General features: G+C 39.5%; 1 protein-coding gene across 1 annotated transcript in view; it reads right to left on the reverse strand.

Moving 5' to 3' along the window:
• Positions 1-16,749, reverse strand: part of CFAP77 (cilia and flagella associated protein 77) — a 203,265-nt gene that overhangs the window by 96,376 nt on the left and 90,140 nt on the right. The window contains exons 2-3 of the mRNA XM_044661317.1: positions 8,563-8,662; positions 7,741-7,969 (exon numbers count right to left, since the gene is read on the reverse strand). Of these exons, the coding sequence (XP_044517252.1) occupies positions 7,741-7,969; positions 8,563-8,662 (329 nt within the window). The remainder of the gene's footprint in view (positions 1-7,740; positions 7,970-8,562; positions 8,663-16,749) is intronic.

Raw genomic sequence — 16,749 nt, forward strand, 5'->3', positions numbered from 1 at the left:
AAAAGGAATAATAAACTGGAGAAGTTCCAGGCGGACTGGAGAGACCTCCGGGAACTGATGCAGAGCGAAAGGAGCAGAGCCAGAAGAACTCTATACACAGAGACTGATATACTGTGGTAAAATTGAATGTAATGGACCTCTGTACCAGCAGCAATACAATTACCCAGGACAATTCTGAGGGATTTATGGTAAAGATGCTGCCCACATTCAGAGGAAGGACTGCAGAAGAGGAAACATATAAGAAAAACAACTGCTTGAACGCATGGGTCAGGGTGGACATGACTGAGGGTGTAGACTCGAAACTACCACACCAATGCAACTACCAACAATTTGGAAATTGGTCTTGTTCAAGGACACATGACAAAACTAGTGGAAACGCGCATCGGCCAAGGGTGGGGGGGGGGGCGGGGGGGGGTGTTGAAGGGGAAAGGGGAGCATGAATCATGTAACCACGTTAAAAATGAATATTAATAAATGTTAAAAAAAAAAAAAAAAAAAAAAAAAAAGAAAATATATTATTATTCCCATTCTACAGATGAGGAAACAGGAAGTGATTTGGCTGTGGTCACAAAGTTAGTAATTAAGCATTAAGTATCTACTAAGTGATTACTATGTGCCATTCACTATACTAAATTCTGGAGAAACAAAAAAAAATTCTTGTCCTCAAGAAGCTTATATTCTTTTTTAAATTTTTTTAATTTATTTTTTACTTGAATAGCAAATTTCCACATAAGTTTTCCAAAGTTATTTGAACCAAATTGTCTCCTTCCCTTCTTCCTTCCTGCCTCCCGGAGCTGGCAAACAATTAGATCTGGGTTATATATGTATTGTCATGCAAAACACATTTCCATATTTGTTTTTGTACATGAATAATCTTATAGAACCAAAGTTTGTAAACATATATCCAAATAAACAAGTGATAAATCATATTTTCATCTGCATCCTGACTCCAACAGTTCTTTCTCTAGAGTTGAATAATATTCTTTTTCATAAGTCCCTCAGAATTGTCCTAAATCATTATATTGCTGTTAAAAACTAGTCTATCATATTTGATCACTCCACAGTATTGCTGTTACTGTATGCAATGTTAAGGGGCTTACATTCTAATGAGAGACGATATATACATAAATAGATAAGTACAAGATACATAAGGAGCTAGAAGGTAACCTTAGAGGGGAGGAACTGCTGAGGGGGGAAACAAGGGGCTGGGATTGGCCTCCTGAAAAAGATGTTGAACTAAGGTTTGGAGGAAGCTAGAACAAAATCTCACTGATCCACTATACCACGATTGTCTGGTGAGAAGCAAGTAAATTACTTTCAGGAATATGCTATAGCTAATTCAGTGAGTGACCCAATTGTTAAAATTTCAGTGCCAAAATCAGCAAACTCTACAAATAAGGGCCTGATTTCTTGTTTTGCTGGTTGTTGAACTTAAAGAGATGGAGAAAATGTTTATAATTCAGATTAAACTTAAAAGTGTGTCATGTGTACATTGTGTACTTTTTTTTTAAATGAGCTGGTTGTTAAACCTTTACTAGCACATCATTGGTCATTCCCAATCTGAGCCTCAGTTTCCTCACTCATAAAATGGTGATTTTTATGGCTCATTCTAATTCTGTGATTACCAACCTAAACTTAGAATGAACTTCTCCAATCCTCACTACTGGGTGGTTCGGTAACATTAACTCCTCAGTAATGTGGGTATGATTTGGTCTTTAACATGCTTTTAAAGTAAAGAAATAAATACAATCAGGCACTGTAAAAGGTGGTCATTAGCAAATGGGCCCGGTGCCCCATAACTTTAAAGTAATAGCCACATTACTGCCTAGGACTGATTATTTTTTAAATCTACCTCTTCCATTTATGCTGTGGGGGCTATGGTTTTGTCGGGGAAAGTTGGGCAGGCCAGCCAAGCTTTCCAGCAGCCATTTAACCTCCATTTATGAAGAAATAAAGCAAAATTGATGCTGATTGGGGCCTGCTTTGGGGGATATTTCTGGTCCATAAAAGCCCTTTTCCCTGCAATTTGCTGAGCTGCCCTGTCATATCAGGAGGAGCTGGTCCTGATAAAGATAAAGCTTTATCGCTGGGGTATTTGCTGCTAACAGCAACCTAATGCAGCAGTTTCATTTTGATGCAATTAATGTTAATGTCTGCTACGAAAATTGTCATTAAATACCATTTTAAAATCCATTCAATTTGCATATGCAAAGCCCATTTACTATCACAGAAGATAGAGCCAGCACTTCATCATGCCTTTTTCCTAGAATTTGTAGCCAGTGGGTTTTATAGCGATTTAAGATTTCATATTGAAAGCCAGATGATAATATATGTCCTTTCAGGCAGCTCAGTGGATTTAGAAGATGTAGTGGGCAAAGGCAGCCAGAGAAGCCGAAAATGTTGCAGGTGTCTTCCCCACACCTTAGCACTCAGCATCCTGAGATAGCAGGATTGCTGGGCTGTGAATCAGGAGATCTAGGCTGTAGTTCTATCTTTAGGTGTGTGAATGCCTACCAGCGCCTCAATGAACCTCAGTATTCTTACCTATAAAATGGAGATAATAATGCTACCCGTAGTCCTTCAAAGGGCTTTGAATGAGAATAAAGAAAACAATGAATGCAAAAGTGCTTTGCAAATAACAAGCGGTTAGAAATATATGGTGTATGTGTTTTGGTGTCGTTTTTTTAAGTTATTCACATTCCTCTGATTAAAGCCCCATTTGAATTATGTTGGTAACAGCCAAGAGCATATAGTAGTTACTGAATTACTGCTGAAATAGAAATCCCCAGGCTAAATAATCATAATGGCTAACATTTATATAGCACTTTGAATTTTGCAAAGCAAATATTTGCGAATATTACGTTTTATCTTCACAAAAATCCTGAGAAGTAAGTGCTGTTATTGTCCCCGTTTTATAGATTAGGAAACTGAGGCAGACAAGAGTTACGTGACTTGCCCAGAGTTACACAGCTAGTAAGTATCTGAGGCTAGATTTGAAGTCAGAGCTTCCTCATTCATATCCCCTGTACCCCTCCTATGTGACGGTTTTGTGCAAATACTATCTTCCCAATTAACTCTGATGTATAAGGAATTTCTGGTGTTGTTTTTTTTTTAAGAACTAGGGTATATGGAAACAGCAATACTGCTGTGACTAAGTAAAAGAAATGATTATTTAAAGCATGTGGCTATATATCAGCATTAAGGTCTTCCACTTTGAAAGAATGAAGGTATGAAACTATATTTATTAAAAGCACTGTATTACAACCTGGAAACACAAATAGAAAAGTAAGGCATTCCCTTCTCCGTAGGAGTCCACATTTCAATGGAGGAAAAGCAATACCTATAAGAGGTTCCAGTTGCAAGTCAGATGGAAAGATATCATGGTTCTTAGGATGCAGCCACAATATGGATAGTAACATATCTTCTTAGATGTCATTTCCACTGATGAAAACTACATTCGTTTCTGATGTTGAACCATTTGACAATGCCATGGACTTCGCTGGCAAGCACTTTCTTTTCTGGGTTTTCCTAGCCATGACAGCCAAGATGGTAGGTGCCAACACCCATGCAGAAGCAGCTGCAAGGTAGCATCTTCTCAGTGATTGCTTACTGGTGGGTGGTTACCAGAGCTAGGCTAAGAAGAGCCTGCTTTGCCTGGGCAGTGCTGTTATTCCCAAAGCTCATGGATTCAAGAGGCTTCAAGATATAGTGGGTAATGGTAAAAACAATAGAATCAGAGTCAGAAGTTCTGAATTAGAATCTCAGCTTTATTATCTGTTCCCTGCATCACGGTGGGCAAGTAAATCACCTGACTTCTCTCATCTGCAGGTTTTGGTTGGGGGAGGGAGGGCATTTTTTTTTTCATAAAGGCAGTATGGTATGGTATATGCATACATGAATGATTATAAATTCTGAATTGCTCATCTTTTTTTCAGTAGGTGGCCACATGTTTCATCCCTAGTCCTCTAGAATTGTGGTTGGCCTTATAGTTAGGAAGAGTTTCTTCCTAAGCCTTTCAAATCTATTTGTCTTTATAATATTGTCAATACATAAATTATTATCCTGATTCTTTTCACTTCAGTCCTTAACCTTGTATAATCCTTATGTAAATCTTCCCAGGTTTCTCTAAAAATATTCCCTTCATCATTTCTTATAATACAATAATATTCCATTGCATTTATATATCATAACTTGTTCAGCTATTCCCCACTGATCATCTTCTCAGACTATCATTCCATTCCATTTCATACTATTTTCTATTTTTTCATTCTTTTGACTTTGTTTTATTTTTCTTGATGTCTCATGAAGTCATTAGCTTCTTCCCCAGTTCTCATTTTTCAAGAATGAATTTCTTCCATGACCTTTTGATCCTCTTTTTCCATTTGGTCCATTCTACTTTTCATGGAACTCTTTTCTTCACTGGATTTTTGTGCCTCTTTTACCAGTTGACCAATTTTGCTTTTTGAACTGTTATTTTCTTTTTGCATTACTTTCAATTATTTTTCCCATTTTTCTTCCATCTGTCTTATTTGATTTCTTAATTTCTTCTTGAGTTCTTCTACAGCTTGAGACCAATTCCTAGTTTTCTTTGAAGTTTTGCATGTAGTTGCTTAGATCTCACCATCCCCTGTTGATTCTGTGTTTTGCTCTTTGTCCCCACAGAAATTTTCTAGGGTTAAGTGTATAAGTGTTTCCTTTGCTGTTTGCTCATTTTCCCAGCCTTGTTTTTGCCTAAGGACTGGGAGTTTTGAACGCTGCTATTTCTGTCTCCTCTGCTGACAGCTTGCAGGTCTCAACACTTGGAACTTTTTTGCCCTGGGGCTAGGTCTTCAGCTAGGTTTAGAAGGGCCTAGCGCCATGGACTTCTGGGTCTCATTGCAGGCTGGTGCCAGGGCCTGGGACTTCAAGGGGTTGGTCTGGGGTCAGGGATCCTCTGTTTGGGTGGTGTAGGCAGTGTCCTGGCTGAATTTAGCCTATGCCCATGCTAGGAACCTGGCGCAGTAGGCGGGGTGTGGTGGACCAGGCATTCCTCTATGGCAATTTTCCTTCCAGTTCCCCCTTATCCCATGAAATTCCCATGGAAGTCGACTCTCTCTCTGCCTACCTCTCAAGTTGCACCCAGTGGGAAAGCCCCCTTACTCAGTCCTGCTGTTTGTTTTTGACTCTTGTCATTTTGAGGTGCTCTCTAAAGATTGATTTGGAAGAATTGTCAGAGTGTTTTCAACTTTTGCTGCTATTAACCTGCCATCTTGGCTCTAGCTCCATTTTATCCCATTTCAAAAAGAACTATAAATGTTCATATGTCTTTAGAGTTTTCTTTTTTTAGGATGAATCTCTCCCTTAATCTACTCTCCTTTCTCCCTTTCTCCCCTTCCCTTCCTATTTTCCTATTGAATGAAATGTGTTTCTGTACCCAACTGTGTGTGTTTATTCTTCTCTCATTTGACCAATTCAGATAAGAATAAGATATTGCTCTCTTCCTTTCTTCTTGTTTTTATAAACTTCTACTTATGTACTCTGATCATGTAAGTAGCTTTCTCTCTTTTTTCTCTTCCCTTTCTCCCTGCTTTTCCATTCTTCATTTAAGATTATTAAGATATAATAGAACCACTTTCTAGGCTTTCTGTCTAATTAGACTCCTTCTATGACCCCTGATAATGATAAGGTTCAGACAGGCTTTAAATATCAACTCCTCGTATTAGACCATGGTTCCCAAACTTATTTGGCCTACTGCCCCCTTTCCAGAAAAAATATTACTTAGTGCCCCCTGGAAATTATGAAACTATTTATTGAATTCAGAATAGAATGTAATACAAAAAAAGTGTGGCCATCACCGCTCCCCTGGATCGCTGCAGTACCCACCAGGGGGCGGTAGCGCCCACTTTGGGAAGCACTGTATTAGACTATAAGTAGGTAATCTTTCTTTTGTCCCTTATGAATTTTTGTTTACCTTTTTATGTTTCTTTTGACGCCTGTATTTGCATTTCAAGTTTTTTTATGCAGCTCTGGCCTTCTCATCAGAATGCTTGGAATATTTAATTAAAGTTCCATTTTTATCTCTGTAGGATTGTGCTCAGTTTTTCCTATGTTATTATTTGCTGTAAGCCTAAATACTTTGTTTTCTGGAATATAGTATTCCAAATTCTCCTTTTACAGTGGCAGGTGCTAAATCATGTGTGAATCTGACTAAGGTTCCTTGGTACTTTAAATATTTCCTTCTAGCTATTTAAAATATTTTTTCTCTAATAGAAAGCTCTAGATTTTGGCTATAATGTTCCTGGGAATTTTCATTTTAGAATTTCTTTCAAGAGGTGACAGGTAGATTCTTTCTATTTCTACTTTGCCCTCTGTTTCTGGGTGATCTGGGTGGTTTATTTTATGATTTCTTGAAATTATGATGTCTGGACTCTTTTTTTTTTTTTTTTAGGTAGTCTAATGATCAGATTTTTCTTCTTGATCTATTTCCAAATCAGTTGTTTCTGCTATGAGATCCCTTACATTTTCTTCTATTTTTTCAGTCTTTTGACTTTGTTTTAATATTATCTTATGGAATCAGTGACTCTATTTAGTCTAATCTAATTTTCAGGGAGTTTGTTGTTTGTGAACTTCTTCATGTCAAGCTATTAATTCCCTTTCCAAATCTTTCTCTTATCTCTCTCATTTCTTTTCTACATTCATCTCATCTTCATACACCCTATATACACTAGATTAGTTGGAATCCATTGATAGTTGCTTACTTCTGTGTCTTTGTTCATTCTTTTTTTTCCTTACCCCTACTATAGCTCTCCCATACACATATATCTACACATCCTTCAAGGGTCATTTCAAATACTGCCTTCTCCACGAGGCTTTCCCTGATTCTCCCAAATAGAAAGAGTCTCTCTTCAGAGCCCATATAGCACATTGTATCTTTTTCATGGGATTTTCACAGTCTAAAGTCAGTGAAATAAAGCTCTTGTGAAAACATGAGGCTGAACTAGGAAAAAACAAACAAACAAACTAGGTCATTGCCATCCAAAGTATTCTCAGCCCCTATGCAAACATGGAAGCTAAGGCAGACAGGGTCTTGATAGTATCAAGAGAGACTGTCCCTTCTCCCAGAGGGAAGAAAGAAGACAAGTAGATAGAATCAGAATGATTAATGAATCCATGAATGCAACCCTTGCCCCCAAAGGGAATTATACCAACCATTATGGACATCTTGATCTAGTTTACTCATAACTGGAATATTCAAAAGCTAATTGGAATTTGCTTATTCTACATCAGTACCTTTGAAGTAGGCTATAGCAGTCTTTGCCCCCCTCCCCGCCCCAAGAATAAAACAGTAATACCTTAATCACTGTAGCCACTAGAACCTACACTGTAATTTTGGACAGTGCTAGGGTTTTGTTTTGTTTTTTGAAACTGTCGCATTCACTTTTGCCACTCAGAGAAAAGAATAGGCTGAGAAACTGAGTGGCCCTCAAAGTTGATTGACACAGATAGCCTTGTACCTGTTTTTGTATGTAGAAACCATTGGTGGTTTCAATAAATATCAATAAAACTCATAGATTGAAGGAGTATGGGACTATGTTCTGATTCTTTAAAACCTCAAACTATGTTAACTCACTTGAGAAAAACTAATATTCCAATTAACCACCACCCCACCAGTTTTGTTTTTTTTGGCCTATGCTCTGATTCTACATGTTGGGATTGTGCCCAGAGGGAAGGATGGGGCTTTGATTATAGGCCAGGCCTTACCGTGACCGGATCCCAAAGATCATATCTGGAGGGATAGATGGCAGGTCCTTTTTGAAACGCCTCTCATCCTTGTCATTCCTTCGGATATCATTGAGTTGGCGGTATAAGAAATGTTCCTTGGCTGTCACTAGACCAGCCTTGACTGCACCTCGGTTCATGGCAATAAAGTCACGAGTCAAAGCTTGGGGGGAGGTGGGTTGTGGTTTCAAGACATTCCAGTGTCCAATGGCTATGGGGAAAGGGAAACAAAAGGATAATGGGAAAATTCCTCTCATCCCACATTCTGAGTGGTAAGGTACTTCTAGCGTCATCTAGTTCAATCTCACTCTATTAGACATGGGGACACTGAGGGCAAGAGACAGTTAGCCCCTTGCCTGAGGTCATTTAGGCAGAACCTGGACATGAATGAAAAACTCTATGTCTTCCAGATTCAAGCCACTCTTTCCACCATATCACAATGACTTCCAAAATCAATATTGAATGAAAGAAAAAAGAATGAATAAATGAATGAGATTTTTTTAAATACCAGTTAGCTGGCTGTTAAGACCCATGATATCTGCCTGTTCTTCTAAGCTAAGACATCTCTCTGGACTTGACCTCTTGATCATGAAGATCTATGGAACTTCACAGGTACCTCCTATTTGGCTGAATCCTTAATCCTTATCCCTTCTGACTGGACTTATCCCACTGCTGCCCACATCTCAATGTGAAACAACTAAATGAACAATCATGACCCACCCGGTAAGGGAAAAAATGTTTGCACTCACATCTAATCCTTTGGCTCACTCATTCCCTTCAACATGCAAACTTGTACCATCTTACCTTCTGGGACTCCTCCATCCAGCCCACGAACATACAGTCCATAGTTAAAATTAATTCCAGGCAGAGTGCTACTCCTTTCCTGAGGCTTCCCAAGTTCAGCCTACCAGAGGAAGCAATGGGAAGAAAAGTAAAGAATTGAGTCATGCTGAGAAGCCAATCAACAGGTGGTATAATATAGTCACAAGAATGCAAGCTCATGAGCTAGGAGGCCTATTATAGACTATCATTAACTTTCTATATCTTTTATTTCATTTCCAAGGCCCTTTATAAACTGCCCCTATACATGCATACATCTTTTCAGTCATTTTTTTTTTAAACCCTTGTACTGAGGTGTATTGTTTCATAGGTGGAAGAGTGGTAAGGGTGGGCAATGGGGGTCAAGTGACTTGCCCAGGGTCACACAGCTGGGAAGTGGCTGAGGCCGGGTTTGAACCTAGGACCTCCTGTCTCTAGGCCTGACTCTCACTCCACTGAGCTACCCAGCTGCCCCTTTCAGTCATTTTAAACCTTACACCTCTCCTCCCTCCATGCATTTTATACTCCAGTAACAATGGCCTCTTTTTCCATTCCAACAAGACACTCTTGTCTCCTGACCGTGGGCATTTTCATTGGCTGTCCTACATACCTGGAAGGCTCTTCCTCCTCATCTCAGCTTCCTAATATCAGAGTCATCACTCCTTCTACCTTGCCCCCCTCCACTCTCCATGATGATGATGATGATCTGCAAAATGAAGGAGTTGGACTTCTGACTTCCTTCAAGTCCTAGCTAATGTCCCATGTTCCAGAAGAAGCCTTTCTAATCCTGTTTAATGCCAGCATCTTCCTCTGTTGATTACTTCCAGTTTATCCTCTATAAATCTTCATAATTGTTTTCATGCTGTTCACTCCATTAGTTTGTTTGTTTGTTTCTAGAGTGTGAGGACTGTCTTTTGCCTATCTTTGTGTTCCTAGCACTTAGTGCAGTGCCTGGCACATAGTAGGTATTTTGAAGATATAATATGAGGGTGTTTTATTAGATGATCCCTTTCTGAAAGGCCTTTCCAGAATGATGATGCAATATACATTGGGATCCCAGGGATACAAATTGTAAGAGACCTCCAAAATCATCTATTTCAACCCAGGCTTGAATAAGAGTCCCTTTACATTATCTTCTATGAGTTGTCATCCAGAGTCTATTTAAACACCTCCAAAGAAGGAAAATGCCCCATCTCCTAAGGAAGCCCATTCCACTTTGGAATTCTACTCTAATTGTCAGAAAATGTTCCCTTCCATGAAGGCCTACACTCTAGGTATTTGTTGCATAGCACATAGTACAGTCAGGTGTATACTGGAGGCCTCTCCAGAGTCTACCATTTCATTTTCAGTGTGAATATTTTTACCTAAAAAGATACAAAAAAATATAAAAAATCAGGATGTAAGACTTATCTACACTTAAGAAAGTAATGGAAAAAACTTAATAGTGAAGATTAAGCTTTTAAGTATGATGTACATTTTTTTTGGAGAACTGACTGTTAAACATTTACCAGCATTCTCCTGTTACAAGACACTGACTAGGCACCCAGGAGAATTTATTTTTATTTTTTAGTATATAACCATATACATATATGCACCATATCCACTAGGAGCTGGTAACTTAGTTGATATTAGATGTGCATATATGAAAAATTAACTACTGCCAAAAGTCAGTATATAAATGCCATATGAATCATAGAGAGACACCAGTATATATCGAAATTCAGGTAAGGGAGAGAATTTGGCAAGGCTTGGGTTGTAACAAAGGAAGTGAGGCCTAAGTTAGCCTTTAAAGTATGGGCACACATTTGATGCCTTTGACAGAAAGGATATTCTAAGCACAAAGAATGAGTTAGCAAAGATGTGGAGGTAGGAATAAACATGGCATGCTCAAGTGAAAATTATGAAACTAAGTCAGAATTAAAACTCCTGTCTTCTGATATCAGAATCACCACACTTTCCACTTTGTGATGCTGTGTCTCTATGATCATAATGATCCTCAGTTTTCCCACCTGTAAAATGAGAGGATCGGACCTCTGAAGCCCCTTCTAACTCTAACAGTATGACCCACTGATGATGATGGCTGGAAGCAGAGATCTGATGAAGAGTGTGGCCACAAAGGCAACTTCTAGAGAGGCAATCATAGACCAGAAACAACTTTCCTCCCCAAGAAACTGCTTTTATCTTTCCAGGGAGTTTATGAGAAAGAAAATGCACATGTAGTTGCTATTAACAATCTAGTCATTTCTCTCTTAAAAAAAAAAACAACAGAACAAATGGATAACTTTTTTATAGATATTTTGTTTTCATGTCACCTTCATTTCTGAATAAATACCTCTCCCCCTCAAACAATCATTGTAGCAAAGAATGAAAAAGAGAGAGGAGAAATCATTTCAGCAAAATCAAACAATACATCAATTAGTTTGATGGAATATGGAATATTCCACTCCTATAATCCCTCACTTCTACAAAGAAAGGAGGATGAGAGAGCTGATGAATTCTGAGGGCAGACTGAAGGGCATATTTTTCCCTTTATTTTTCCTGCCTTTTTTTTCAACATGGCTAATGTGGAAATATATTTTGCACAATTTTACATATATAGTTCATATCATGTTGCATCTCAATGGGTAAGGGAAAGGCGAAAGGAAGGGAGAGACTGTTTTAAGGTCCTCTACTATTCTAAGGGGTCAGCTAGGTGGAAAAGTTGATAGAGCACTGGAGTGAGGAAGACTCATCTTCCTAAGTTCAAATCCATTCTCAGATACTTTTTTATTTTTTATTTTATTTTATTTTATTTTATTTTTCCCCAATTACATGTAAAAACAATTTCCAACATTCTTCAAAGAATATTGAATCTCGAATTCTCTTCTTCCCTCCCTTCCCACCAACTTCCTGTTCTTATTAATGCCCATATCAAATCCCAGACACTGTGATCTGATGAAAATCTCTCTAGAGCAGTGACCACAGCCAAGTTTCTGGTACTGTGAAGGGTTTGTGCTATGAAGGTTTGTTTAGAATTCATTCCATATGACTCACTGTCGCACCAACCGAAGTCCTGGTCTCCTCCTTTGTTTATGAAAATTACCAGCTTCTCTCCAGTGACTGCAGGGGAAGTTAATTAAAATGTGGCTTTTCTGCTAGAACCCTCGCTTCTCCCCTGAGGCATCTGGGAGCTTTCTTAGCCTGAAGGTGGAGTGACAAACTCTGGAGCAGGCTACTTTCACAGGGGGACATTTGATTTCAGCAGAGGTATCCTTTAGTCAAAGGGCTATTGATTTAGAAATGAAAAAAAAAATACCCCCAAAACCTTTAGTCATGTTGTTATGCATTTCTCTAATGTATTTGTCAAGCACTACTGTGAATAATCATCTTTTTCTGTCTTATAACCCTACTAAATTGGAAGCTCCATGGAGGGCACAGGCTTATCTATGACAGCTGGTATCCGCATAGAGCTTTAAGGTTTATAAAGCACTTCTAGCCCATAATCTTGCAAAGTAGGCAATGCAACTGCTATCCCCAGTTTTGCTGATGAGCAAACTGAGGCTAAGAGAAAAGCAGTGGCTTGTCTGTGTCAGAATAGCTAGATTCAAACTCATATCTCTCCTTACTAAGGCTTGGGTTAAGTTCAGCTCTCATACTCATACTCTGGTGCTTTTTAATAATACCTAGCACAGGGAGGAAGGGAAGAAGGAAGGAAGGAAGGGAGGGAGGGAGGGATCTGATGTTAGAGTCACCCTTAGCTGAATAAGTGTGCTGCTTCTGGCACTAGAGATCCAATCATGTGATATTTCCTCTGTCACTAATTGTGGGCCTTTGGGCACCAATGGGAACCAAAAATTAGCAAGTAAAAGGCTGCAACATAGTCCAACATAAGATCTTCTTTTTAATGTATGGCGAGTCCTCCTAACCAAGAGGTGATGGACTAAATATGTAAAACACATTTAATTTATTGGATACGGAAAATGAGAATTTGTCGCAAGAGTTGTTTGTGTTTGTGTTTCCCTAGTGGGGAGGAGGAAGTGTGAGGGAGAAAAAAATAAATATCTGATCAGTGAAAAAAATGAAATGTATGGTAAGTGTGATACATTTTCATTATGACTCCTTTCTTTGTATATATAAGTCTAGAGCAATGATGGGCAAACTACCACCCTGGGCCAGATGGGGGAGGGGCCTGAAATGTTCTATCTGGCCTTGGATGAATACAATGAGTAGGATACAATACAATGAAACTTCAAAAGAGTTGCCTTAGAAACAGACTGACAGGTGAGCATTTCCTTTCCTTTGGCCCCTCTTTAAAAAGTTTGCCCATCGTTGACCTAGAGCAAGCATGTTATCACAGATTTTGGAGATCAGTTCCCATTAGTGCCTGTTTCACCTAAAAAATTATATTTGCTATATATTTATATGTACATGTTGTATTCCCAGGTGGAATATAAGCTTTGCGAGGTCAGGGACTATTTCATAAAAAAAGCCTTTTTTCTCAAGACTTGCCATAGTGCCTGAGAAGACCTTCTGTGAGTGTTGAGAGAACATGAATGAGAGTTACATGGGATGGGCCAGGCATGGATGGATTATGATCAGCATCTTTGGAGGGAAGTCACATAGCAAAAAGGTCCATTTGAATGCCAGCATATCATTAGATACCAACATGGCACTAGTGGCATAGAGTAGATGTTTAATAAATGTTTGTTGGTGCTAAATTGCTTTGGAATATCACTTCTTTGGGAGCCTTTCTACATAATAATAATGATGATATTAATAATAACTAACATTTAGATAGTGCTCACTATGTGCCCAGCACTGTGCTAAGTGCTTAACAATTATCTCATTTGCTACTTATAACAACCCTGGAATGTAGGGCTATTATTATCCTCATTTTACAAATGAAGAAACAAGAAGAGGCAAACAGAGGTTAGGTGACTTGCCCAGGGTCACACAGCTAAGTATCTGAGGCAGCATTTCAACTCAGATCTTTCTGACTCCAGGCCCAGCACTGCCTGTTCTTTTTCTGCCCCAGCAGAGGGCTGGCTTTGTCTACTGAGGCCATCCACAATCACCTATAGTGATGTATATATTGGTCTAATTTCATATTGCTTTTCCATTGGAATATTAACTATCCCTGTATATATACACCTTATACTTTCTTGCCTCTGCATTTTTGCTCACAGTGTTCTCTGTGCTTGAAATGGCCTTCTGCTCCTTTTACTCCCTCCATATTAAATTCTTTTTCTTTTTTAACCTTCATTTTCTGTACAAGGCAGAAGAGCGGTAAGGGGTAGGCAATTAGGGTTAAGTGACTTGCCCAGGGTCACATAGCTAGGAAGTACCTGAGACCAGATTTGAATCCAGGACCTTCTGTCTCCAGACTTGACTATCTTTCCACTGAGCCATCTAGCTGTCCCCACCTCTGTTTCTTGAATTCTTGTCCATCCTCAAACCCTAACTCAATTGCCACCTTCTTCAGGGAGCCTGTACTTCCTCTCCTTCCTCCTCCCCAGCGTCAGCAGTAACCATTCCCTCGTCCCATTCTACTTATCTTTCTCGTACACTTAGGTGTGATTTTGTACTCTAGGTGTTTCCTAGCGTTATATCCCACAGTAGGTTCCCCAAGAGAAGGGTCCCTGCTACTCAAACACACATTTATATTTGTCCCATGTCTAGTATGCAGAAATGTCAACATATTTTTTAAAATTTAATTAAATTGAAAATGTGACATGAAGAACTGAAACAATTCTCTAGGACATTCGAGAACAAAAACGTGCATCTTCCAAATAGATTGTCTACACTGGTTCAATTTATAAGCTAATTGCTCAAATCTCCACTTTGCCCGTGTGGCCTCGTTCTCAAGGACAGTAACCAAACTCCTTAAAATCACGACCCTTTCTAGAAACGCCACAGGAGACGACACGTAGATCTAAATCCTGCATTTGTAAGTCGCCGTTTAAGGTGCACAGTGAGAGTGATAAGTTCTCAATTGTGACTCCTTTCCCTGTATTTATAGGTATGGAGCAAAGCATGTTATTATAGTCTTTGGAGATTAGTTGCCATTGATACGCCAGGGAAATCGGGACTTGATGGTATCTGTCACCTGCTTTTCCATGGCAACCTTACTCTGCTATCCCTGAAACTGAGGAGATGAGGTCACAAATTATAGCTGGGGCAGAAACACCAGATCCCCAACCAGCTGCCCACACTGACAACTCACCACAAGATTAAAGCTGCAATGGGGATGAAATATGGTGTGCAATCAAGAGAATGGGACCCAGCTAGCTAGCTGACAGACCAGACCATTCAAGGGTCCAGAGGTGTTTAGACAGAGAGTGTCTCTTTTGTAATGCCACTTGTCCCCCCCATAGAGGCGAAGGGGAATGCTTTCCTTGGAGAATTTTAAGAACAGGCCAAACCACCAATTCCAGTTGTAGGCCGCTTTGAGAGCAGGGGGCTAAACTAATTGACCTCTCTACCTCCCCCACTCTTGATCCTAGAAGACCCCACCTCAGTGAAAACTCCCTGGGAAGATCCTTAAGGTCTTTTGCCACACCACAACAGGGAATTAGAAAAGAAAAGTGACTATTAATATATTACCAGTTACTTGGAATAGTTTTTCAAGTGATTAGGGGAGGGACTCACTGCTAAATGTTGGGGGAGGTGGGCAAGAGAATCTCAGTTTAATGTTGTGACCACTACCCCCCTCCCAGCTGTCTTCGAACCGTGCCTTTTTTTTCTTCCAAATTTTCTCTGTTATAAAGCCACTTGGCTGGAATACAGATCTGGGTGACAGCTGTCCCCATCAGCAGACAGCTTCATTAAACCTCATTAAGATGTCATCTCTCTGCCTTATTTCCCATCTCTCAGCTCTAATTAAAACCATCTCTCTCCACGTCCCTGGAGGTCCTAATTTTCTCTGGGCACCTTCTGCAAGTTATCTCCCTTTACTACCCAGTGTGAAAGAAAATTAGGCATCTGAAATGATGTTGGGTTAACTCAGGTAGTGAAGGCAACCCTCCTTTTCTAGGAACCCTTTAAGAGTGGCCATCCTTCTCTGGGGACAACCATCTTTCTGGGATTGTGGGTGTGAGTGGGTTGCTAGCCAGACCCTGCTGTGTAAGCAACAACTAGTATAAATTTTGGCTCCTGAAACTGTTTAGTTCAAGCCTTTTGGAGTACCATGATATCTATTTTAATCTGAATTGCATATATATAGATTGTGTGTTTGTGCATGTGCACACACAGAGGTATATATATATAAAATCTTAGTCTTTCAAGGAAGGACCAGTCACTTACCAGAGCTGGACACCACACATTTGTTATGTGCTTGTACTTCCCAGGCACTTGAAACTAGGGAAACCAGGAGGAGAAGATGAGGAGAAAGAGCATTCTAACCATGGGATGTTGCCAGAGAAAATGCTATAGTCAGGAGATGAAGTCTTATTCAAAAAACAGCAAGGAAGCAAATGTCACTGGGTCACACAGTATAGCAGGGAGGAGAGAGTAAGGTGTAAGAAGACTGGAAAGGTGGAGGAAGGGATAGATATTAAAGGATTTTAATACCAAACAAAGGATTTTCTATTTTATTCTGGAGGTAATAGGGAGCCAGTGGAATTTGCTGAGTAAGAGGGTAGCATAGCTATACTGACTTAAAAAGAGAAAAAGGGAATAGACTTTACCATTTGCCTAAATTCATACTCTTCTCACCCCACCCAAAATTAGCAAGTCACTATTTCCAAGGATAGGAGTTATTTGTCACTGACTCATCTCAAAAGGCAGAGGGTCAATTAATAAATTTTCAGTTTCTTCCCTCTGAAAACCAGATAGGATCTAGTATCACAGAAGCCCCAGAAGTTTGAGCTAAAAAGGACTTCCAAGTCCATTGAGTGCAGCCTCCTAATTTTACAGAGGAGGAAACCCAGGTACAGAAAGATAAAGTGAGGGGGCAGCTGGGTAGCTCAGTGAATGGAAAATCAGGCCTATAAATGGGAGGTCCTAGATTCAAATCTGGCCTCAGAGACTTTCTAGCTGTGTGACCCTAGTCATGTCACTTAATCCCCATTGTCTAGCCCTGACCACTCTTCTGCCTTGGAACCAATACATAGCATTGATTACAAAACAGAAAGTAAGGAAGAAAGAAAGAAAGAAAGAAAGAAAGAAAGAAAGAAAGAAAGAAAGAAAGAAAGA

Source organism: Gracilinanus agilis, chromosome 2 (genome assembly GCF_016433145.1).
Source record: "Gracilinanus agilis isolate LMUSP501 chromosome 2, AgileGrace, whole genome shotgun sequence".
NCBI classification, from domain to species: Eukaryota; Metazoa; Chordata; class Mammalia; order Didelphimorphia; family Didelphidae; genus Gracilinanus; species Gracilinanus agilis.